This window comes from Bubalus bubalis, chromosome 18, assembly GCF_019923935.1.
Source record: "Bubalus bubalis isolate 160015118507 breed Murrah chromosome 18, NDDB_SH_1, whole genome shotgun sequence".
NCBI lineage: Eukaryota > Metazoa > Chordata > Mammalia > Artiodactyla > Bovidae > Bubalus > Bubalus bubalis.
In genome coordinates, this window is record NC_059174.1 from 24,785,187 (window position 1) to 24,811,673 (window position 26,487).

The following is a 26,487-nucleotide window of genomic DNA, read 5'->3' on the forward strand; positions in this document are numbered from 1 at the left end:
AACCTGCCATAAATCACCACTCACAGAAACTCCGGACACTACCCAGATGGGGGAGGCCGAGGGTAACAGTACTACCATTAGGATGGCTACCATTTACTGAGCACCGGGTACCACACCAAGTATCTAATCCAGATCATCTTTCACCCTCACTTGTGAAGCTAGTATCCTTATTCCTATCTACCAAGGAGGAAACTGAGGCTTGGAGAGGTTAAGGACTTCGCCCAAGTGACTCAGCCAGTAAAAATGTCTGGCTCCAAGCACAGAGCCACTGTGATATATCCACAGAAGGCAAAACCAGGTTGGGATTCCTGGGAGGTACCCAGAAGGGAATAACCCACAAGGTGAAGAGTGAAAGAAATGAGGAGGCAAGGGACTAGCCTAAGCCACTCCTCATTAGGGGTTTGATTTTCAGTCTAGAACGCTCCTGAAAAAGTCTAGAATGCCCTCCCAACTCTGGGTTTGAGAAGTTAGCCTTCTCTCCTGGGCACAGGGCTGGCAAAAGCATTCCTCATAGACAAGCTTTCTCCCTCACATGGTTCAAAGTTGTAAGACTACCACTCAGGACAATGCAACAGGTTTTAAGAAGCCACCCCAAACCCCAGTTTTATTCCTTATTATCTGGTAATAAAATCCTAATTTATCTACTAAGGCAGGAGAGCTGCATTTTGTGATTTAGGCAGTGTTTCCTTCTATCTTTGGTTTCCCTGTTCTTTGGGTTTGAAACACACAGTCTACACTAGATGTTTTTCCAGGGCAGCTTCCTCCACTGGGCAGACCAGACCCTGCTTTGCTACTGGTGGGTTCTACAGAACTCGTGTCTCAGCTCCAGGGCTGTCCACTAACAGGTATGGTCAAAGATGAAATGATCACAGTGATCTTCAACCGCTCTTGTGACATACAGAGCAGAAATCGCAGTCTGAAGAGTCTCAACCTCCTCAACACAATCTAGCTGTTACAATGGACAGGGAGGGAGTTGGAAGCACAAGCTCCAGTACAGGAAAAACAAGATCTTGTTCTCTGACAGGTGGATTAGCTTTCAAAGTTATGCAGGTTTTTAATCCATGCAACCCTTTTCCAACTTCTCCCAACATCAACAGAGGCCATGAGGCATAGTAATGGCCTCTGAAAAGTCAAACCACATGAAGATCGTGACTTTGGCTCCTCTGTCTGCCTCCTGAGATGATCTGAGGTTGCCCTGGGTATGGGCTGTAATAACAACAGCACAATCGCAGGAACAATGAAGCCAGAATGTGCCTACAGTTTACTTCAGTCTTGTTTGTTAGGATGGAGCTGGTGCGCCTGTACTGACAGTCAGGAACAATTAGCACAGAGTAGCTCTGAAAAGGAAAAAGAATTCACAAGGAATCGGTTATGGGTGAAGGGAAGTCGCCATCTGCCAGCGGGCACCAGTGTGTCGGTGCTTTGGGAGGGAAAAGGGGTGGGCTGGAAGAGATCCAGGGGCCTCTCTGCCCACGATAAAACAGAGTCGCTTCTCTGCCTGCCAGCATCACAGTGTCAACACATTCTGTGTGTGTCTCTCTGTCTCACACCCAAGGAAGTAGAAACAACTGACGTACAAACCCAGGGAAAGAAAGAACTCCATGGGCTCATTCCTCTGAAGCAGGGAAGCCTCCAGATTGCTGTTGTTAAAGCTGACGGTCACCTCTGTTCTCAATGCCTCCATACCTTGTCTCCCCTTGTCCTTCTTTCCCTCCCAAAGGGAGAGCCCCTGCCCTGCTTTAGGAGACGGGTGGAGCAGCACCTCTGGGTCTTGGCTGCTCTGAATGGGAAGAGCAGAGCAGGAAGGGCAGCAGACCAAAGCAGAGGAAAGTACGAGGGCAGCACCTTTAGGTTAGAAACAGCTTCCACAGTTAGAAGCCACAAATATAAATGTATCCAACAGACAGGGCAGTGTTCCACTGACTCGCAATACTAGAATCAGGAGCTGCCAGAAATAAGTAATCTTGTCCACACACTATCAGTACTTCTGATTTCTGGCTACAACAAAATAAGGCCTATGTTTGTTTCTCTAAGATTTAGAATCTGAAGTGGGATTAGATGGAGGGAGAAAGAATAGCCAAGGGTAAGAAAAAACTTATTAATGAACAATAAGTGTTAAGTAACACCCCCTGTGGACGTAGTTTAGAATCTTTACTTAGTCACACAACATCAAGAATCAGCTAGTTCCAGGGCCTTGTGCGCTGTTCCATTACTAGGGCTCGTCTCACTCCACCCCCGCCTGCCACACATTCCACAATGCAATATAATCACTTAAGAATAGAATGTTTAAATGATATCTATTCAATAAACTGTCCCTGCTTCTTAATGATGTTGGAAAAGGAAAAAAAAAAAGAAAAAACAAGAAGGCACCAGAATCCAAACTCTTTGCAAGCTGCATGGTACCTATCTTCCCAGGGTGTTTTTGGTGAAACTTCGGCTGGGCTGCAATCTGCATCAGTGCGGACAGAAGTTGCAGGACTGGCTTGGGCATCTGTGTTGGAGTAGAAAGAGAAACCAAACACACGTCTGGCCACAGATGGATTCTGGCACATTTTAGATGCAGTTAAAAATGTCACGGTGTGCATAAGGAGCAGGCAAAGGAGTTTTCTGTGGGAAATAACGCCTGTAGGCAGAATAAACTGTCCAGTCTACTCTTGGGGAGGAGCACCCTTTGGTGAGAACAGAGAAGCTAGGGGGCCTCGAGGAAGGTGTTGGTTCGGAAGATGGAGGAGACGATCTTGCCCGTGGCGTTGATGGTGCCTTCGCTGTCTGAGCTGGACTCAGAGTCGCTGCTCCCGGAGTAGGCGCCCAGGCCCGGGAGGATGCCAATACAGACGGCCGCGGACGGACAGTGGATGGAGGGACTGCTCAGGGAGGTGCTTCCCAGAGACACGCAGGACGAGGCTTCTGCAAAAAAGCAGGTGGGACTGTTACTTCAGCACCCTTTTCCAGAGTTGATGGCCTGCTTTCCATGTGTTGAGGGCTTCACGTTTGGAAGCCTCAAAACAACACTATGCAGTCAACACTATCATCACACTCATCTCAAAGCTGTGCGCCTCGTTTGCAATTGAGAAAACTAAAGCCACAGCAGCGAATATTTTAAGACCACGTAAGATGTCACCAAGTAGTTGAGGCTCTTCTCGCCCAAGGAAACCCACTGTCATGGCCTCACTTCCATGACAGAAAGCCTCAACCTAGAAAACACAGAACTTGAAGGTTAGAGGAAAAGTTAAGGACTTTCCTCCACCCCTTCTTATTCCCTGTTTCAGCCTCATTTAATCACTGAAACAACCTGGTATGTAGGGATCCCCCATTTTGCTGATGAAGGAGGTGCAAAGACCCACCTAAAGTTAAAGGCCACTTAGAGTAGAAAACATTACACTAAGCCTGAATCAAAAGATGATGTTCTAAAACGTTCCCAGAGCTCACTACACAGTACGGCTGGAGTTCCACTCATTGTCTCCGGCTGACAAGCATACTATCTTCTAGGGTTTTGCCTTAACAAGCCCCTGATGCTACTGCTGCTACTAAGTCACTTCAGTCGTGTCTGACTCTGTGCGACCCCATAGACGGCAGCCCACCAGGCTCCCCTGTCCCTGGGATTCTCCAGGCAAGAACACTGGAGTGGGTTGCCATTTCCTTCTCCAATGCATGAAAATGAAAAGTGAAAGTGAAGTCGCTCAGTCGTGTCCGACTCCTAGCGACCCAACAAGCCCCTAACACCTCTGAAATGAGGAGTAAGTAAAAAAAATACCACTGAGCAGCAGACAGAGATCTCAACCAGCCAGTACACACAGTTCATTTGCTCATACAGGAATTACCAATAAGGAAAAAGGAAGCTGCTATAGATAAGCAATGTGAAAACATGGAGATGCAGAAAAGTGACATGAGAGTTGACAATGACTGCAGAGGAGGTGGTAACAAGGTTACAAAAAAACAGGCAAATATTTACAATTAGTATCACAAAAGCTAACTTCTTTATGATATAAAAAATTATTCCAAAACCAACAACCAATCAACAACCACATAGAAAAGCAGACAGAAGACACAAACAGTTCACCAAAAAAGAAACAAATGACTCTAAAGCATAAACAATATGTAAGGAGAAATAGGCATTTATATATGTTGCTGAGGGAATGTAGGACAATGTGGCCATGTTCTTCACACTTAAATGATATTCACGCAACACTGCTGATAACAGAAACCAAAAGGTGCATTAATAAAGGACCAATGTAAGGGCCTAGTATCCAGCCATTAAGAAGAGTAGAGCATCTCTGTGTGTACTGGTATTCAATGATCTCTAAGATAAAACAACTTTTCATTCCACACTCTTTTGTCCCTTTTCAATTTGTTATTATGTGCATATGACTACCTAATTCACACAATTTTTAATAAAGCCAAATGCAAAAATTTAGAGAGTATCCTAGGGTACTTAAATAGGAAGGACAGCCCCTCTAGCTCCGTAACTCCTGTATTATAGCCAGGAAGGCTATAGAAGACTGACAGTCCTAATGACTCTCTTCTCCTTATCCACATTCTCTTAGACTTTAAGTCTCCGGAAGGTAAGGGCTCTTTTCTCTATCCCACCCCGTGGGCAGAGAGCAGGACAACATTCATAATGTGTGAGAACGCAGGAAAATGCATTACAGAGTTTCACTACAAATGGCTAGATTTTGGAGGTGGGAGTGAGGAGAATGTGAAAATTTAGGACAGAATATCAAACTGTATTTCATTCATTACCTGAACATTCATTGTATTATTATGCTCACACATACAATGACACTTTCAGCATTTTGAGAAACGTTTAAAAAAAAAAAAAAAAAAAAAACCCTGATATCATAAGGGCATGAATCAGCTACTTAGAAAAGGAATTTGTGTGGAGCTATTCAGTGAGATGTATCATTTTATTAAGTATTTCAAGGGTGAATTGAATTTTCGGGTCTATCTTAGAAAAGAAGGGTCAAGTTCACAGCACCTGTGGAGGACTAGAGCTGACCTAAAGGAAAGATGGAAGCCAGCCACAGAAATGTAACCAAAGGGAATAGGGACCATGATAGCATTAGCAAAGTTTAAGTGAAAGAACCATTATCTCCCAATTATCTAGGAAGTTTCAAGAAAGAAAAGAGATGGCAGCTCTAACAAATTTCATTCCAAAAGCAGTTAAATGCCCACAGAGAACAAGATGGTGCCCTCTGATCTCACCCATTTGGTGAAGTTTCCTGCCAACTTCTGTATTTGCAAGACCACATTATCATACTAAACTGACGCTGAAAATTACTAATGGAGAACATTCTTGGGATTCAGACAGATGCGTGACATGAGAGTAGATGGGACCAACTTGTATCACTGGATCTGCTCAGAGCTTAAGCCAGTGCCTCCAGTGGGGAAGCCTGAATCTCCATAAGGACCACAGAGCTATCTTCTGGGGGACTCAAGGGACAAATCTTTCTATTGGCCAAGGTCAAGACTCTAAAGCTTCAGGCGACAGTCTTCTCACTGGGCCTTAGCTCCTATCAAGAGGATATTTCTTGTCCAGTTTCTAAAATAAGAATGAAAGGGTAGGAAGAAGGGCTTTAGAATAACAAAGAAAAGATGGCTCTTAAATACAATTTGTCTGCCTTTAGAGAGTTTAAAGAAGCCCACAAGTTTTCCTTTCCACTGACTGATGGAGATAGTTTCTATCAGTGTATAAGCACCAGATACAGGGCTCCCTGGTAACTAGTTGTAATACATTTAGATTTCTATTGACACTTCACACACAGTATATATACTTACCCTATTTAAGCAGCCACAATTTAGCAAGTTTCTTATATATTAAAAAGATCCCAATTAAAATGGAACTCTTACATCACTGATGGGAATATAAACTAGAACAACTTCTTAGTAGGACAATTCGGCAATATTTATCTAAACTACAAATGTATATCTGACTCAATAATTCTACTTGTAAGTATTTAACATGACATATTGTGAATGTGAAAAATGATGCATGCACAGGGTTATTTAATGAAACATCATACTAGAAAATGAATAAAAACAATCTAAATGTTCATCAATAAAAAAACTAAATAAATACACTATGGTACAACCATACTATGGATTACACAGCCTTAAATAGGAATAAAGAAGCTCTTTATGCGTAAGTATGCTATGACTCCCAAGGTAACTAAGCAACAAACAGAGCATATGTTAATTAAGATAATGATGATGATAGGAAATGCAAAACAACATATGAAGTAATCTTACCAAAAAATCAAATTGAATTGATTAAGCTCTAGATCTAATTACCATTTTACACAAAACACAGGGTATAAAGGAATACCATGGGGATGCAATTAGCAAAACTAGAGGGTAAAAAACTCTACAAGACAGAGACTCAGTTTCTTTGCAAGTAAAATATAAAGGAAACAAAAATAAAGAAAAAGGAAGAACCCACAGGTTAAATGAAACTTAAAAGACATACTAGTCTACTGTTAAGATGCTGTAAGATGGCAATATTCCCAAACTGATCTACAGATTTTGAACAATTTCTATCAAAATCCCAGCTGCCTTTTTCATAGAAACTGACTCAGTTCAGTTCAGTTGCTCAGTCGTGTCCGACTCTTTGCGACCCCATGAATCACAGCATGCCAGGCCTCCCTGTCCATCACCAACTCCTAGAGTTCACCCAAACTCTTGTCCATCGAGTCAGTGATGACATCCAGCCATCTCATCCTCTCTCGTCCCCTTCTCCTCCTGCCCCCAATCCCTCCCAGCATCAGGGTCTTTTCCAATGAGTCAACTCTTCGCATGAGGTGGTCAAAGTATTGGAGTTTCAGCTTCAGCATCAGTCCTTCCAATGAACACCCAGGACTGATCTCCTTTAGGATGGACTGGTTGGACCTCCTTGCAGTCCAAGGGACTCTCAAGAGTCTTCTCCAACACCACAGTTCAAAAGCATTAATTCTTCAGCGCTCAGCTTTCTTCACAGTCCAACTCTCACATCCATACATGACCACAGGAAAAACCATAGCTTTGACTAGACGGACCTTTGTTGGCCAAGTAATGTCTCTGCTTTTGAATATGCTATCTAGGTTGGTCATAACTTTCCTTCCAAGGAGTAAGCGTCTTTTAATTTCATGGCTGCAGTCACCATCTGCAGTGATTTTGGAGCCCAAAAAAATAAAGTCTGACACTGTTTCCACTGTTTCCCCATCTATTTCCCATGAAGTGATAGGACCGGATGCCATGATCTTCGTTTTCTGAATGTTGAGCTTTAAGCCAACTTTTTCACTCTCCTCTTTCACTTTCATCAAGAGGCTTTTTAGTTCCTCTTCACTTTCTGCCATAAGGGTGGTGTCATCTGCATATCTGAGGTTATTGATATTTCTCCCGGCAATCTTGATTCCAGCTTGTGCTTCTTCCAGCCCAGAGTTTCTCATGATGTACTCTGCGTATAAATTAAATAAGCAGGGTGACAATATACAGCCTTGACGTACTCCTTTTCCTACTTGGAACCAGTCTGTTGTTCCATGTCCAGTTCTAACTGTTGCTTCCTGACCTGCATACAGGTTTCTCAAGAGGCAGGTCAGATGGTCTGGTATTCTCATCTCTTTCAGAATTTTCCACAGTTTATTGTGATAGCTGATCCCAAAATTCAAACAGAAGTGTAAAGGACCTCAAGTAGCCAAAACGATCTTGAAAAAGAACAAACGTGGAGGACTAACGATTTCCAGTTTCAAAACTTCCTACGAGACCAGAATGATCAAAGCTGTGTAGCTGGGGCTTCCCTGATGGTCCAGTGGTTAGGACTCTGGGCTCTCACAGCCGTGGAGCACAAACAAACAAACAAGTCAAAAGTGTGTGATGACAGCATAAGAACAGCTATACAAATCAATGGAAGAGAAAAGACAGTCCAGAAACAAACCCATACATGTTGTCCAGCTGATTTTCAACAAGTGTCACAATTCAGTGGAGGAAAGAAGTCCTTTCAACAAACTTTTGAGTCAAAAAAACTAACACAAAATGGGTCAAAGATCAAAATTTACGAGCTAAAACTATAAAACTCTTAAAAAAAGGTAAGTGTAAATCTTCATGACCATGAATTAGGCAATAGCTTCTTAGATATGACTCTTAAAACAAGCAACCCAAGAAAAATAAATTGATGGCATCAAAATTTAAAACTTTTGTGCTCCAAAGAACACTATCACATGTTCTTTCTATACAACCCAGAGAAACAATATTTGTAAATCACCTGACAAATAGTCTAGCATCCAGAACATATAAAGAACTCTTATAACTCAGCAATAAAAAGAAAAATAACCCAATTCTAAAGTAGGCTCAGGATATGAGTATATATTTCTCCAAAGAAGATAAACCAAAGGTCATTAAGTACACAATGCCAACATCATTAGTCATTAGGGAAACTCCAATCAGAACTACAATAAAGGATCACTTCATACCCACAGGATGGGTATAAGAAAGACAGTAACAAGTTTTCTATTTTTTTTTCTTCTTTTTTTGTGTGCCACATGACATGTGAGATCTTAGTTCCCTGACCAGGGATGGAACCCATGCCCCCTGTGTAGAAATGCAAAGTCTTAACCACCAGACCACCAGAGAAGTTTCTGTAATGAGTATTGATAAGGATGTGAAGAAACCGGACCCTCACATATACTGCCGGTGGTATATAAAAATGGTGCAGCGACTGTGTAAAACAGTTTGGCAGCTCCCGAAAAAGTTAAGCATAGATTTACTATATGACCCAGCCAATTCCACAACTAGGTATATTCCCAAGAGAAGTGAAAATAGTTGTTTACACAACTTGGGCGTGAATGTTCATAACAGCATGGGTCGTAAAAGCCCAAATGTGGAAACAACCCAAATGTTCATCCACTGATGAGTGGACAAAAATGAGATGTATCATACAATGGGATATTCAGCTGTAAAAAGTACTGATACATGCCACAGCATGAACTATGAAAACATGTTAAGTGAAAAGAAGTCAGACACAAAAGGTCATAGGTTGCATGAATCCATTTACATAAAATTTTCCAGAAAAGGCAAATCCAGAGAGACTAAGTAGACTGATGATTGCTAGGGCTGGGGAGAGGGAAGAATGGGGAATAACTGCTAATGGGCATGGGTGGGGCTTCATTTCTGGCATGACAAAAATGTTCTGGGATTAGACAGTGGTGATAAATGCACATTATTAAAAACCACTAAACTATCTCCTTTAAAAGGGTGAATTTTATGGTATGTGAATTATATCTGGATCATTTTTTAAAGCCATGTAAACCAAATACAATGTCTAATCCTTCCTTGGATACTGATTTTTAAAAAACCAATTGTCAGACCAGAATTCAAATGGCAGAGTAGCAGGATATGGAACTCACCTCTTCCCACAAATGTATCAAGAATACATCTATAAATGGAACAATCTCACTGAACACTGACAGAAAATCTCAAACACCTGAAAGGACAAGACAGATTTCCAGGTAACCAGTTAGTACAAAAGGAAAACGAAAAGAAGCAGAACAGGTCCTGAACCCCTGGGAGGGAGCTGAAGGAGAATAGAAGTTCTGGCACCCTGGGAAGTCCCCTCACCAGCAAGGAGGTCACCTGGGACGAAAAAGAGGCTCAGAGGAAAGCGCAACAACCAGTTAGTGGCAGGCAGGAGAGAGACTTACAGAGATGGTCTGTGCCACCATCCTGTATGCTCCAGCCTAAGACACATGTCTGCTGGTATGGATGGGAGCTGGGTGTTGGAATGCAGGCTTCAGAGGACAGACCCAGGGAGAGGACTGCTGTTGATTGTGCAGAGACAGCTTGAAAGGGGTAGTGTAGGGCACAAAAACCAGGAGTGTAACCGGAAGAATCCTAGGCCACCAGAGAAGCTAAGCACCACTGTTAATCAGCATGTGAAAGAGAGGGGTGGGGTTGCCACTGCAGCCTCTTTCCCCACTTGCCAGCTCCTGCTTCCTCTTGCTCCAGGAGAGGCCCCGCCCAGGCAGGCTCCCGAGCTCTGGCCACTGCCTCAGCAGTCCTGGGAGTAGACGCTAGTGGGCTGCCCAACAGAGGTGGGGCTGAAATCACAGCTGAGCCCCCAGGGATCATGGGACTTAGAAAGCACAGCTGAAATCTTTCCCCACAACTGCACAAACCACAGATTTACACCTATACAGCGGGTTTTGTGAATTCAGTGTCTGTGGAACATCTGAATGGACAACTGCTGCTCCTGAGACCAGGGAAGGCTAGGGTCTGAGCTGCCTCCACAGCTCCCACAGAGGGTCAAGATGTGCAACTACGGCAGTTCTGGGACCTGACTTCAGTGGATCTGCAGTGGTGGCTTTGTGAAAACAAAGCCTGAGAGGCGCCAGGGCCGACTGCCAGAATACCCACAGTTGAGGTGGGGCAGAGGGTGGTGCCAACGACAGTATACTTTGTGAGCCCACACAACAGGTGAAAAGTGACACAGCAGAGCACACACACAGGTGATCAGCTCTAACAGAAAATACTCAGCGACTCCTCCCCGAGTGGGAACACTCTAATTCCACGTACCTCACACCACAGATCAGAAATGCAGCTCAGGGGGCTTTCCCTGATCCGCCTTGCAATACCAAGGACACGGGTTCAATCTTGGGTTTGGGAAGATCCCACATATCACAGGGCAACTAAGCCCATGTGCCATATTTACTGAGCCCGCGAGCTGCAATGACTGTGCTCACATGTCTTAGAGCTGGTGCTCCACAACAAGAGAAGCCACTGCAATGAACAGCCCGTGTACCACAACTAGAGAGTAGCCTCATCTCGCCACAATTAGAGAAAGCCCATTCACAGCAACAAAGACCCAACACAGCCAAAAATAAGATAAATAAATAGATTTTTAAAAAGAAATGCAGCTCAGAAATAGAGCTGGGGGCTTCTACTCCAGCAACTAGGGAGCAGATCCTACCCCAGACAGGGCAATGACAACCAGAGAGCAAAAGGGAGGCCACGCTCAACATCCAGTGCAGGCTCCAATCACCACAATATCAATCACACCTCCTGAGGGGACAACGCCAGCATGCACTAAGCAAAGAGGTGGCAGGCATCCAATACTAAAAACAGCCCTCACATCAAAAAAAAGTAAACCCACGCAGGCTACAAAGGGTTGTTCCCATATAAAAATAGGCCTCCAAGACTACAGTAGATAATTGCTTCTCCTAAACTCATAGAGCAAGAGAAATGTAAGTAAAATGAGGAAGCAGAGGAATCACTCCCAATTAAAGATCAAGAGAATTCCCCTTAAAAGAGCAAACAATGAAACAGACCTCTTCAGTCTGACAGACAGCAAGTTCAAAAAGGAGATAATGAAAATACTGAAGGAATTAAGAATATCAACAGAAATATAGATTACTATAAAAAGGAATTAGAAATGACAAGGAGGAGCCAAGAAAAATTAGGGAATTCATTTGACAAGATAAAAGCTGAACTAAAGGCTATGAAAAGCAGGATGAATAATGCAGAAAAATGAATGTGATCTAGAAGAAAAAATAATGGAAATCACTCAATTAGAACTGCAAATTACAAGAGAAAAAAAAAAAAGATACCCAGATACAGGAAGCACAGAGGGTCCCAAACAACATAAACCCTAACAGACCTACATCAAGACATATTATAATAAAAATAGCATAAGCTGAAGATAAAAAGAGGATTCTAAAGGCAGCAAAAGAAAAATAAAATTAATTACAAGGGAACACCTATAAGGCTATCAGCTAATTTCTCTATAGAAACAATGCAGGCCAGAAGGGAATGGCAAGATATATTTGAACTCCTGAAAAGGAAATATCTGCAACCTAGGATATTCAACCCAGCAAGATTATCATTCAGAACAGAGGGAGAGAGGAAGAATTTCTCAGATAAGCAAAATGTAAAAGAATACAGCAATACTAAACCTATCTTAAAAAAAGAAATGTTGAAAGGTCAGCTCTAAATAGAAAAGTACTAAGAACCTATAGGGAGGAGAAAAATCACAATGGGAAATAAATCACTTAAGACATTACACAGATTTTAAAAAATTTAAAACTTTCTCTGAAAGCAATTGTAAGCACAATAAACAGCAAAAGGATGACCATGAAGATGCAAAAGAGGACATCAAAATCATAAAATGTGGGAGAGGAAAGCAAGAAAACATGGATTTTTTTTTTCTATAATGTGTTTGAGCCTACATGACCACCAGTCTAAAGCAAGTAGATAAAGGAAGGGGTTAACATACTTGAAAAACAGGGCAACCACAAATCAAAAACCTACAACAGATCCACAAAATCCAAAAAGAAGAGAACATAAGCATAATGGACAAAAGAAAAAAACAAAAAACAGGAAGAAGAAATAAAATCAACAGGAAAACAAAGTTTAAAATGGCAATGAATAAATATCTATCAATAATTAAATGTCAGTGAATAAGTGCTCTATCAAAAGACACAGAGTGGCAGACTGGATTAAAAAAAAACAAAAGCCTACAACATGCTGCCTACAAGAGACCCACTTTAGGGCAAAGGACACCCACAGATTAAATGTGAAGAAATGGAAAGTTATTTCATGAAAATGGGAATTACAAGAAAGCAAGGGTAGCAATACTTGTATCAGACAAAACAGACCTTAAAACAAAGGCTATAAACAAAGAAAAAGAAGGACACTATACAATGATAAATGGATCAATATAAGGAGAGGATATTACACTTGTCAACATGTATGCACCCAATATAGGAGCACCCAAATACATAAATAACATAAAAAGGGAGAAATTGATAGGAATACAGTAATAGTAGGAGACTTAAACACCCCACTCAACATCAATGGACACATCTTTGAGACAGAAAAGGCAACAGAGATCCTAAATGATACAACAGAACATTTACACTTAATTGATATCTTCAGGACATTACATCCCCACAAAACAGAATACACATTCTTTTCAAATCCACATAGAACATTCTCTAGGATTAAACACAAAAAAGCTTGAACAAATTTACGAGTATAGAAATTACTTCAAGCATCTTTTTTTTGACCACTGCTGCTACTGCTAAGTCACTTCAGTTGTGTCCGATCTGTGCGACCCCATAGACAACAGCCCACCAGGCTCCCCCGTCCCTAGGATTCTCCAGGCAAGAACACAGAGTGGGGTGCCATTGCCTTCTCCATTTTTGACCACAAGGGTATATAAAACTAAAAACCAACCACAGAAAAAGAAACAAGAAAAAAAATTACAAGAAGGCTAAATAACATGACTAAAAAACCAATGGATCAACAAAGAAATCAAGGAAGAAATTCAAGAAATATCTTGAGGCAAATGAGAATGAAAACACAACCACACAAAATCCATGGGATGCAGCAAAAGCAGTTCTTAGAAAGTTCATAGCAATATAGGCCTTCAAGACAAGATAAATCAAACAGCCTAACCCACCACCTAAAAGAATGAGACAGAGAACAAACAAAACTTAAGTCAGCAGAAGGAAGAAGATAATAAAGATCAGACAGGGAATAAATAAAAGAGATTTAAAAATAGGAAAAAAAAAAATCAATAAAACCAAGAGCTGGTTCTTTGAAAGGGTAAACAAAATTGACAAACCCATGGGCAGGCTCAACAAGACGAAAAGAGAGAAGACCCAAATAAACAAATAAGAAATAACAGAGGAGAAATCACGATAGATACCACAAAAATACAAAAAACCATAAGAGAATACTATGAACAATTATATGCCAACAAATCTGACAACCTCAAAAAAACGGACAACTTTCTAGAAACATACAGTCCACCAAAACTGAACCAAGAAGAAACAGATAACTTGAACAGACCAATCACTAGAAATGAAACCAAATCTGTAATAATAAAAACTCCCTACAAACAAAAGTCCAGAACCATATGACTTCACTGGGAAATTCTACAAACATACAAAGAAAAACTTACACCTATCCTTCTCAAACTCTTCCAAAAGACTGAGGAGGAAGGAACACTACCAAAGACATCTATGAAGCCATCATCCTGATACCAAAACCAGACAAAGACACTACCAAGAAAGAAAGTTATAGGCCAATAACTTTGATGAATATAGACACAAAAATTCTCAAACTAGCAAACAGAATCCAAAAACACATTAAAAAGGTCATACACCATGACTCAAGTTGAATTCATTCCAGGGTCATGACAATGGTTCAGTGTATTGAAATCAACGTGATATACCACACCAACAAAATAAAGGACAAAACCAACATGATCATCTTAATAGATGCAGAAAAAGTATTTGATAAAAATCAACATCCATTCATGATGAAAACCCTTGCAAAATTGAGTATAGAAAGAACATATTTCAACATAATAAAATGCTTTTATGACAAACCCACAGCCAATATAATATTCAATGGTAAAAGCTGAAAACCTTTCTGCTAAAAATCTGGAACAAGACAAGGATACCCACTCTCACCACTTCTCTTCAACACAGTATTGAAAGTCTTAGCCACAGCAAATGGGAAACTAAGATCCCACAAGTCATGTGGTATAGCCAAAATAAAGAATACGAAAATAAAACTTTCTTTAAAAAAAAAAAAAAGAAAATTGGACATGTTAAAAATTGAAGGTACATAATGGGGTTCATCATACTATTATCTCAATATCTAAATATGTTTTAAGTTAGCTATAATAAAACTTTTTTTAAAAAAAGAGCGTATTTGTAATTGCCTATATGTGAAAGTTGGACTGTGAAGAAAGCTGAGCGCCAAAGAATTGATGCTTCTGAACTGTGGTGTTGGAGAAGACTCTTGAGAGTCCCTTGGACTGAAAGGAGATCCAACCAGTCCATTCTAAAGGAGATCAGTCCTGGGTGTTCTTTGGAAGGAATGATGCTAAAGCTGAAACTCCAGTACTTTGGCCACCTCATGCGAAGAGTTGACTCATTGGAAAAGACTCTGATGCTGGGAGGGATTGGGGGCAGGAGGAGAAGGGGACGACAGAGGATGAGATGGCTGGATGGCATCACTGACTCGACGGACATGAGTCTGAGTGAACTCCGGGAGCTGGTGATGGACAGGGAGGCCTGGCGTGCTGCGATTCATGGGGCTGCAAAGAGTCGGACACAACTGAGCGACTGAACTGAACTGATACACACACAGAATAATCTGGATATACACACATATCCAGATAAACACGTAAAAAAATGTACTTCCCTCTGGGAAGGAGAATTGGATGGAAGAGTACATATAGGGAGAAGGAAAGTTCTTCACTAAAGATCCTTTTCACAAGTAAATTCTAGAGCAAAAAGGTATCAGCAACAGCCCACCATTATTGGACTTCAGTGGATATGTATTTTAAAATATCCATTAATTTTTGAAAGAAAAAATATATTTTAAAATATCTTTTTTTAAAAGAGAAATAAATGTAACCCCTGTTTCAATGACGACCCTTTGAGTTCAGCTCAGAGTCTCAATTCCACAGGAAGTCAGAAGAACTGAAAACACTCTTGAATTTCTTATCCCTGATTCAGTCCTGAGTAACTCACTCTCACTTATAACTTGGTGCCACTTAATACAGTACCAGATTTGATCACATGAAAGAAACCACCAAAGAAAGTGTACTCTTTGGAAACTGTTTAGCCTCTTGGTCCAATCCAATCCAACCAACAGAAGGAGCCAGGCATTCTACCTCTCACTGGTAGCCAGCCAGGTGAAATGAAGAAACTTGACATTTAAGGGAGAAAGAGAAAAACTCTTTGTGAGTAGAGGTTGATATCACCAGGGCTTTGGCTTTGTTAGCGCTCCTGAGAGAACATAACTGTCATTTATCAGTTCCATGGTTTCTAACATATTACTTTGTTGGGCAGCTGATATAATCCTAGGTTTAAACCCTGCATGGTTTAAAATGGCTTGCTGAGTTTAGGTAGGTTTGCTCGGGGATACACACGTTCCTCCACAGATACAGTGCATTCCAGCCTTTTACCATGGTTCATGTGTATGATGGGTAAAGAATGATATGAAAGCTGCCACCCACCTTGATTCTTGTCATCTGGGTCAGGGTCAGATTTCAGTCTTTTCACACTGTTTCCACTCTCTGAACTGTAACAAACAAACAAAAAAATATGTGATTTGAGCTAGGTCAAATCTTAGGGAATCAGGAGCTCCAAAAACCATTTTATATGGGTTTTAGGTAGCCTCAAGAAGCTGAGGTGATCTGAAAGTCTTCATTTCAGCTTCTTAATCTCCTTCCAATTATATTATTTTTTTAATCTATTTTTTAATTCAAGGACAATTGCTTTAGACAACAATTAAATTATTGTTATAAAGAATTTAAACCTCTGACCAATTCAAGGGGTGAGGTATTACATCCTCAAGTATCACTTAAACATCAGATTCTTTATTGTCATCATTCATCTTGGTTAGAACCACAGATGGATTTCAAGAATATCTAGACATGCTTATAAATGACAAAAATGTAGTTATTAAAGACTAAAGGAAATATCTTTAGTGACATGCTAGAGAGTCTGAATGTCACCCAAAATACCTTCACTAAAAGATTATCTAAAGAACGTACTTCTCTCACCATGCAGCTCAGAAAATGCACAATGTTCTCCAAGTCCACCATTACTACTAATATATGTAATGTTTGTAAATTTGTACCTATTAAACAAGTTAGGACAGTGAGGAAAAAAAAAGAATGCAATTCAAAGAGGAAGAAAATGGTCCTAGAGGGAAGGCCTTAATCCCAAAAGGAAGAGATGGTGAACAAAGAAACTGGCCAATACAAATCTAGACAAACATTGTCTATATAAAAAACAACATCTAATTTTATATATAGTATTATACATATTAATATAGTATATTATAATATTATAGTATTAAACATGACTATACTAAAGTCCTGGACAGCATGTAAGGAAGGAAGAAGGTTATTGTGGCTAAAAGTTCTAGGATCTATGGATAATTCTGCAGGCAAGTAAGCTATTTACTTTATGGTTTTGCTAAGTATTCCTGGTAAATTGCCAACTTAAGGCACAAAAGAACAGAAACAGAATACATAAATCCAAACTAATAGAAAAAAAGAGAATTAAAAATTTTACAATTATAATCAAAATTTTAATAAAAAGAACATAAGGAAAAGAGTTTTCAAGAAAAAAGACAAATAACATTAGATAGTAGAAACTGCAGAGTTCCTTGGTGGTCTAGGATTCCAGGCTTTCACTGCCATTGTCCACATTCAATCCCTGGTCTGGGAACTGAGATCCTGCAAGTCACGTGGGATGACCAAAAAATTAATTTTAGAAAAGACAGTAGAAACTATACAAAAAAATCCCAGTAAGTCCAAGCCTACCTTTAAAGAGAGTTTAACAGATGATTTCAAGTCAGCTATTTATGATTAACTAAAAACTTAACAGAAGCATAACAAACAACTTAGAAGATTTACAGTAAAGGAATGGAAAGAGTCCGCATAGCTAATACTAACCCAAAGAAGGCTGGAGCACCTATATTAAGAAAACAGACTTTAAAAACAAAAGTATTACAAGGGATAAGGAGGTTAGTTTATAATGAAACAAAGTTTAAATCACTACAAAGAAATAACAATCCCAAACATCTATGCTTCTAATTAAAGAGCTTAAAAATATATTCAATTGACTCTGAAGAAAAATCAAGAAATCATTACAATAATGGGAGATTTCAAAATACTCCCCTCAAGTACTAATAAAACAAGCAGACAAATACGTCAAGACACAGAAGATTTGAACAATACAATCCACAAGTTTGTTTTGTTGTACCTACATACAACCCAGAACAATCACATAACACAAATTCTTCTTAACTTGGAACATACACAAAAATTAATCTCAGGAAAAGGTCACAAAGCAAATCTAATTTCAAAAGAATTAGTACATATAAACCACAATGCAATTAAGGCAGAAATTGGCTGGATGGCATCACCGACTCGATGGACAAGACTTTGGGTGAACTCAGGGAGTTGGTGATGGACAGGGAGGCCTGGAGTGCTGCGATTCATGGGGTCGCAAAGAGTCGGGCACGACTGAGCAACTGAACTGAACTGAAAGACTCATCGGAAAAGACCCTGATGCTGGGAAAGACTGAGGGCAGGAGGAGAAGGGGACGACAGAGGATGAGATGGTTGGATGGCATCATCGACTCAATGGACATGGGTTTGGGTGGATTCCAGGAGTTGGTGATGGACAAGGAGGCTTGGTGTGCTGCGATTCATGGGGTCGCAAAGAGTAGACACAACTGAGTGACTGAACTGAACTACCTCAGTATGTTTGGAAATTTTTAAAAATGTCTTTAAGTCATGAGTCAAGAAAGAAATCAAAATGGATATTTAAAAATACTTACTTGGAAACAGAAAATTGTATACAATGAAAGGTGAGGAAAAACTATAGTTTTCAGTTCAGTTGCTCAGTCGTGTCCAACTCTTAAAGCGACCCCATGAATTGCAGCACGCTAGGCCTCCCTGTCCATCACCAACTCCCGGAGTTCACTCAAACTCACGTCCACCGAGTCGGTGATGCCATCCAGCCATCTCATCCTCTCTCGTCCCCTTCTCCTCCTGCCCCCAATCCCTCCCAGCATCAGAGTCTTTTCCAATGAGTCAACTCTTTGCATGAGGAGGCCAAAGTACTGAAGTTTCAGCTTTAGCATCATTCCTTCCAAAGAACACCCAGGACTGATCTCCTTTAGAATGAACTGGTTGGATCTTAGATGCCTATAACTGAAAAGAGCTGAAAATTAATTAGTTTGGTATCTGACAGTTGTTTGTAACAGAAATAATAAAAATATAAGCTTGAGAAAATAAAGAATATTTCAAAGAAGGAATGTAGAAGATATTAAAGAGCAAAAATAAGAAGAACTAAATCCAAAAGGCCTTTGAAAAGGCTAATAAAACAGACTACCTTCTCAAGAAAATAGTCAAAATAAGAATAAAAGCACAACTCATCAATATTTGGGGTGAAAAGGGGACAAGAGCAGTTAGATAAATAAAGAATACTGACAATTTAGCTAATGCATTCGAAAAAAGACAAAATGAACAAATTCCCAGAAAATACAACTAAAAAAACTGCCTCAAAAAGATTTGGAGAAAAGTAGATAGTCCTATAGTCACAAAATAAAAAGAGGGGCCCAAAGTGATTTTATTGAGTTCTACAAAACCTTCACAAAAGAACACTACTATCTTATACAAACTGCTCTAGAAAACAGAAAAAGAAAGAACACTCCCTAAATCATTCTGTGAAGTTAAATTTAATTTTCACATCAAAATCAGATAAAGTGGGGGAAAAAAGTACAGGCCAGTCTCAATCATGATCAAAAATGCAACAACCTATACAAAACATTAGCAAACCAAATCCAGCAAAGATTAAAAGAAAGAGAAAAAAATATATCACTGCAAGTTGGGTTTATCACCAGGAATGCAACATCAGAAAAATCTTTATTTTTTTCACTGTAACAGTAAAGAAGAAGAATTTATTTTATCAATTCAAAAGTAGGAAAAAACTGACAAGATTTAATAATTCATGGCTACAAAAAAAAAAAAAAAAAAAAACCCTCTTAAACTAGGAACAGAACTATAAATACCATCCTTAGCAGTGAAAAGTTATAAGCATTCGGTTTAAAATTAGACATAAAACAAGGATGTGCACAGTAATTGTTCTAGTATTTTGCTGGTGGTCCCAACCAGCTCAATAAGAAAAAGGAATTAAAAGGTATAAGGAAAAAACTCATCATTTAGTGACCTTCTACATAAAAATTTCAGAGAATTCACCAATAAATTATTACAGTTGATAAGAATTATCAGTAAAGTTAATAAAAGTTGGGTGGCTGGATACAAATATACTAAAATCAAATGCATTTTTATTTACCAGCAACAAAAAAAGATAAAATACCTAGGAATAAATCTAATCAAAGACATGTACACAATCTTTGAAAAAAACAACAAAACTCTTAAGACTTTACTGAATGACTTTAACTAAAGGAAACAAACAAATGTAGATATAAACCATGAATAAAGGCTCAAAAACATAAAGATCTGATTTCTCCATAAATTTATCAAGCAATTTAATAACATTCAATAAAAATCCCAATAGGGACTGTTAAAGAACTTAAAACTACATCTAAAATTTATATAGAAGAATGAAGTGGCCAAAAATAGACAAGACATCCCTGAGAAGAATGTACCTTCTATCAAAAAAATAAGTTCTGAGAATATAATGTACATTACGATGACTATAGTTAATGATATAGTATTATATATTTGAAAGCTGCTAAGAGTAGATCTTAGAAGTTCTCATCACAAGAAAAAAGTGTGTAACTATGTATGGTTGTGTAACTATGTCAACTAGACTTATCGTGGCCATCATTTCACTATATATACATATATATTATCAAATTATTATGTTGCATATTTGAAACTGTTATACATCAATTATATATCAGTTTTTTAAAACCGACCATCTTAAAATTAAATATATTTGACCACTTTATACTGTAGAAAAAAAATGTTTAAAAAAAAAAAGCCTGTGAATTAGTAAGAAAATTACAAATAACCCAGTAAAAAAAAAAATGACAAATGAATAGATCTTCTAGGACAATGGGACACATGAATGGCAAACCAACATATAAAATGTCAACTACATGTGTTAGCAGGGGAATGCAAATTAAGACCATAAGGAGATACTATTTTATAAATCACTTTATTGCTGTATATATGTTATCCCCTAGGGTAGCAATAAGCCACATGGAGTCATTTAACACTTAAAATGTGACTACTGTGGCTAGGGGACTGCATTTTAAATTTCATTTAATTTTAATTAATTTAAATTTACATAGCCACAGGTAGTCAGGGGCTATCATACTGGACACATGACTCTAGAGAAACATGCACACATGTACAAAGTTTACATGGACAAAGTTTGTCCTTGGCCCATCAGCACCATGTGTCATAGTTCGAACATTCACTCACAGGAGAATGAACAAAGTTTGATATCTCAAATAATGTACTATTATACAGCAGTGAAAGTGAATGAATTACAGCTGCACACACATATACACAAAACTGTTTTAGTCACAGAAACAATTTGAGCAAAAAGCCAAATTCACAGAAGATGGTATACTGACAATGAAATCATTTTTAATAAAGTTCAAAAACAAGCAAGTTATTATATGGTTCGTGAATACCTATATAGGAAGCAGAGAAAAAAAACTCTACTAAGTAAAGAAAGACAAAAGAATGATGAACTAGACTAAGGAAAGTGGTGTGAGGATGACAAGGCAGGGAGACAGAATGGGGAAGAGCACAGAGGCAGACTCGGTATCACTAATGTTCTAGGTCTTAAAATGAGTGATGGGTTCACAGGTTCTTGTTTTATTACTATGCTTGCTTCTCTGGTGGCTCAGTCAGTAAAGTGTCTGCCTGCAATGCAGGAGACCTGGGTTGGATCCCTGGGTGGGGAAGATCCTCTGGAGAAGGAAAGGGTAACCCACTCCAGTACTCTTGCCTGGACAATCCCATGGATGGAGGAGCCTAGTAGGCTATAGCCCATGGGGTCGGCAAAGAGTCAGACACAACTGAGTGACTTCTCTCTCTTCATACACACATCAGGCATCAGACTTTCACTGAGCATTAGAGTCATCCAGGAACTTAGACTCCCAGACCTCACTCCATACTGAGCCAGAATCAGTGTGAGGCAATCCACAGGATTAACAAACTCCCAGGTGACTCTAATACACCCAAAGCTGGGTAGATTAGGAACACCTGCCCCAGGAGACTCATTTATTACCTTGCTGCACAAAACAACAATAAAGGATTATCTAATAAAGGGTGGTAGGAGGGGCTTCCCTGGTGGCTCAGATGGTCAAGACCTGAGTTTGACCCTGGGTTGGGAAGAGCCCCTGGAGGAAGGCGTGGAAATCCATGTCAGTATTCTTGCCTGGAAAATCCCCATGGACAGAGGAGCCTGGGGGGTACAGTCCATGGGGTCGCAAAGAGCCAGACACAGCTGAGTGACTAAGCACAGCAGCACAAGGACTAGGAGAGATACTCACAACACCCATTCTGCTAGAAGCAAGACACTGGAGACACTAACTGACTACCTAGAGAGCCCCCTCTTGGTGCAGCCCAGTACAACCGATCCAGGTCCAAATCCCCACAGATACTGGACCAGGCAAGCAAGTTTATATGAAAAGTTGAAAGGAACAATCCATGGCTTGGGTAACTGGCCCTTTTCAGGCCTCTGATAGGCCTCCCCTTTGCTACTATGCCATGATGACATTTTTACATGTAAACAATGTTGCGAGCAATGTTTCCAGGAAACTGTTCCAGCATTTAGTGTTTTCCAAACCACAAAACTCCATCAAGGCACTTTCTTCAAAACATGTGGCTGGCTGCCAAAATACCATATTGATTTTCCTAACAGACTGCACTTCAGCTTAGTATCATTTTACTTATAGTAGTTGGTCAAATTGAAATGACCAAATTTAATCACTTTGGTGCCATTTCAGGGTTTGAAAGAAGAGGAACAAACAACAGAGAACTTACCAAAACCTCTAGCAAGTGCTGCCACCCCACATCAAACAAGCAGAGTCCCAGCCAGGTGTGTAACCCTATCACAGCTGCCACCTTCTTACAGATTTCACAGCCTTTGACCCAGCTCTTCTCCCAGCCTGGGATGTTCCGCTCTCCTTGTCTGCCTGTTAAAGCCCTCATGCTGCTGCCTGCCAAGTCGCTTCAGTCGTGTCCGACTCTGTGCGACCCCACAGACGGCAGCCCACCAGGCTCCCCCATCCCTGGGATTCTCCAAGCAAGAACACTGGAGTGGGTTGCCATTTCCTTCATAGTCCTACCTAATCAGTCTCCTTTCTAATGCCTTCCTTAACTTCCCCAACACAAGTCACATATACCCACTCCAAGCAGTTATTCCTCCTCCCTGCTCTCATTCAGTTCAGTTCAGTCGCTCAGTCGTGTCCGACTCTTTGCGACCCCATGAATCACAGCACACCAGGCCTCCCCGTCCATCACCAACTCCCAGAGTTCACTCAGACTCACATCCATCGAGTCAGTGATGCCATCCACCCATCTCATCCTCTCTCATGCCCTTCTCCTCCTGCCCTCAATCTTTCCCAGCATCAGGGTCTTTTCCAATGAGTCAACTCTTCGCATGAGATGGCCAAAGTACTGGAGTTTCAGCTTCAGCATCATTCCTTCTAATGAACACCCAGGACTGATCTCCTTTAGAATGGACTGGTTGGACCTCCTTGCAGTCCAAGGGACTCTCAAGAGTCTTCTCCAACACCACAGTTCAAAAGCATCAATTCTTCGGCGCTCAGCTTTCTTCACAGTCCAACTCTCACATCCATACATGACCACTGGAAAAACCATAGCCTTGACTAGATGGACCTTTGTTGGCAAAGGAATGTCTCTGCTTTTGAATATGCTATCCTCCCTGCTCTCATTACACCCTATATAAATCCTTCCACAGAACTTGCTACCTTGTTTGCCTAGAAACACAGATGCTCAAATGTTGAATTCCACCTCTCCTGTTACTTTTTGACTTTGAACAAAGGTTCTCAACCTCTGAGATTCTCAGTCTCTGTACTTCATAGAGGAATAAAATATCACCTGCACTGAAAGTACTTAAGTGTCCAATGAAGAGTGGTTATTATGTTGAACGAACAGAGACACAAAGGTCAAAGGCGTCAGAAAACACCAAATCTGACAGGGGAGCGAGGGAGGGCCACCAAGGAACTTCACCAAGCCTTGTGCTTAGGTAACTCTGTGCTGACTACCATTACTCTGGCATTTTGGGGCACACAGTCAGAGGGAGATTAAAGTCGTGTAAATGCGGGCTGACCTCTTATGCTTCACAGCTCCTGCCAACAGCTTTGCCTGGGAGAACTTGTTCTTGGTTTCTATGGGTTTCACAGCTTTCTTCTCCACTTCCTTCTTGTTTTCTGAAGAAATTCCAACCTTGTTGAGATTACTGTGAGTTACAGGTTAAGGATCAAACTAAGCAAAAAGAAGAGCTATAGCAGGACAGTGATAACTCAAGACGTGGAAGGCACCTGTAACTCACGAGCACTTCAGCTCTGCCAATGGAATGTTTGCCCTACTTATTTAAAAAACGCCCTCCCCAGACTTTTCTTCCAGTCCAGTGTTTAGGATTCCGTGTTTCCACTGCAGGGGGATGGATTCAATCCTTGGTTGGGGAACTAAGATTCCACATGCCAAGAAGCACTGCCAAAGGGAAGAAAAAACGCCACCCCCCCTTTATTCTGCCAGTCAAATCCAGCTGATTTAAAGAGAAATGAAGATGACTAGGAGGAAGATGGCAAAGCAAGCCCAAAATAATACAGAGAAGCAAATTTTTTCCCTTTGATTCCCAAAGAAAATCCTGAGGATGACCAGAACACGTGCTATTACCAAAAACATGGCCTATATCATACTTGGGGAAAACGAAGATCCTGAAGAATCCAACAGAAAAAAGTATAGCTTCCCTGAATGCAGAAAAATTACTTGCTTTTCCCCCTAAGGATAAAATAAAATTTTGCAGAGTGTCCTATTACTAGTAGTATTCAGCTTTAGATATTATGAAGACTAACTCCTATTCTGCGGATGTAAGACAACATCAGAATCATCTTAAGGCTCATTTAAAAAACAGGGTCCCTCCCCTATCCCAAACCTACTTACTGAATGAGGACTTCCAGAGGCCCAGGAACCTGTATTAAACACTCTGAGGGTGATTTTAATGAGAAACCCCTGTGCATAGACAACACAAGGACTGAAAAGCTGTTTAAAAGCATAAAACAACCAGTTCACTTGTTACATACTGTTTTCAAACTTGATTTCAACCTATGGCTCTCAAGGTTTGTCAATTTCTTTTGTTCTCTTCACCAACTCCCCCCTCTCCTTCCCTTTCATGCTCTCTCACAAGCTATTAGTCAATAATAAGTACTGGAACATGGTGCAGTTCCTTACTTAAGATGCAGTGGTGCCTTGCTGGAACAGCAGCGACATCTAGTGCTCAAGATATCCAAGACTATGTATTATCAGCCCAAAGGAGTGGAGGTGGGACTATACGGTCTAAGCTATTCCTGTATGTTTGAACAACAGAAAAACTGGGTACCAGAAATTAGTAAATTTTAATTTCTAATTCTACTGTCTAATTTTCAGGCACTCAATTCTTGTGGGACCCATTTATCTTAAACATTTGTAATATTCAACAGGGATTATACTTTATACTCAGCATTATTCTGAGTTTCATCTATTTAATGTTTTTAAGGTAATCATGGAAACTGATATGTTAATACTAAATGTTCTTTTTAGAATAAAAATGAAATAGAGATTTCATCTTTCTAGTACAGAATACCAAAATCCATGAGCATGCTGTGATTTTTACCTACAACTCCACCATAAAGGATAGAAGCTTTCAAGTACAACAGAAAAAATTTAACAAAATCACACATTTATAATACCAAGACAAAGACAAAAACCAACATTTAACTTTTATTCTTCTTAAGTGAAGAAAAGCTCTCAACTTCTTTTTTGGTGGGCAGGGATGGAGGTGGTAATATTTTTGATCCACATCCAAAGCCCAAGTCCTTTTTCCCCCTTAAGACCCTCTCCCCCTAAAATGTTTTAAATATACAAATACATTTCAAAAGTCTCAAGGAATAGACTACATGAAGCAGTTTTTAACAGGTCACATCGTATTTGAACATACATATTAATAAATACTGTTCTAACCTAAAGAAAACAAAAAGTTCTGTTTATACTGGCACAAACTGCAGCTTACTTGTATTCACGTTTATAAAATATATCTTATACTTTATATCTTATAAAATATATCTTATACCAACCAAGCAAAACCAAGAACCATCTCCTGATTTAGAGCTTTAATAAAAAGATGTCTAAACCTCAGTTCCTACCTCAACATGTCTCTGGCTACATGCATGCTTGGGATTAGCACATTATACATCAGTCGGTTGGAAGGCTTGCTTTGTCTTAGTTTTTCTAGACAGAACTTGAGCCTCTTCAATGTTGTACTGCAATGTTATCAGGACAGAAAAGTTTCTTTTGCCTCACGGCTGCCCTGTTCATCCTTCCCTTTGTACTGAAAACCCAAGGGCCTCTCATACTCATACCACACCAACAATACTCTCCAGAATGTTGCCTTGGGAGACACGGTCTTATTTGCTTGCCTGCCAAATTAAGCACATAAAACAAGACGTAATTCAAGTGAAAATATATTTTTTCCTTAGAGGAAAAAGCTGGATGCCTGAAACAATGCAGTACATATACCTGCCCATCTCTGCCAACATCAATGCATAATACCATCCTGGGGTCATGATGCAATAGAGCGGGGGAGGGAAGCTTCATAAGAATCAGCCTCAATTCTACAGTTGGGATGGAGGTGTGATTTTTCTATCAACTTCTACCTTAGTGTTATACCAGAATTCCACTTGGAAAACAGAGACTGGAAGCCATGTCTTTCA

General features: G+C 40.0%; 1 protein-coding gene across 3 annotated transcripts in view; it reads right to left on the reverse strand.

Moving 5' to 3' along the window:
* Positions 1-2,132: 2,132 nt before the first annotated feature.
* The window catches only part of PSME3IP1 (proteasome activator subunit 3 interacting protein 1), a 40,565-nt gene continuing 16,210 nt past the window's right edge, over positions 2,133-26,487 (reverse strand). For all 3 annotated transcript variants that reach the window (XM_025268712.3, XM_006059069.4, XM_006059068.4), the window contains exons 5-7: positions 23,847-23,977; positions 16,001-16,065; positions 2,133-2,907 (exon numbers count right to left, since the gene is read on the reverse strand). In XM_025268712.3, coding sequence (XP_025124497.1) covers positions 2,690-2,907; positions 16,001-16,065; positions 23,847-23,977 — 414 coding nt within the window. In that variant the 3' untranslated portion in view covers positions 2,133-2,689. The remainder of the gene's footprint in view (positions 2,908-16,000; positions 16,066-23,846; positions 23,978-26,487) is intronic.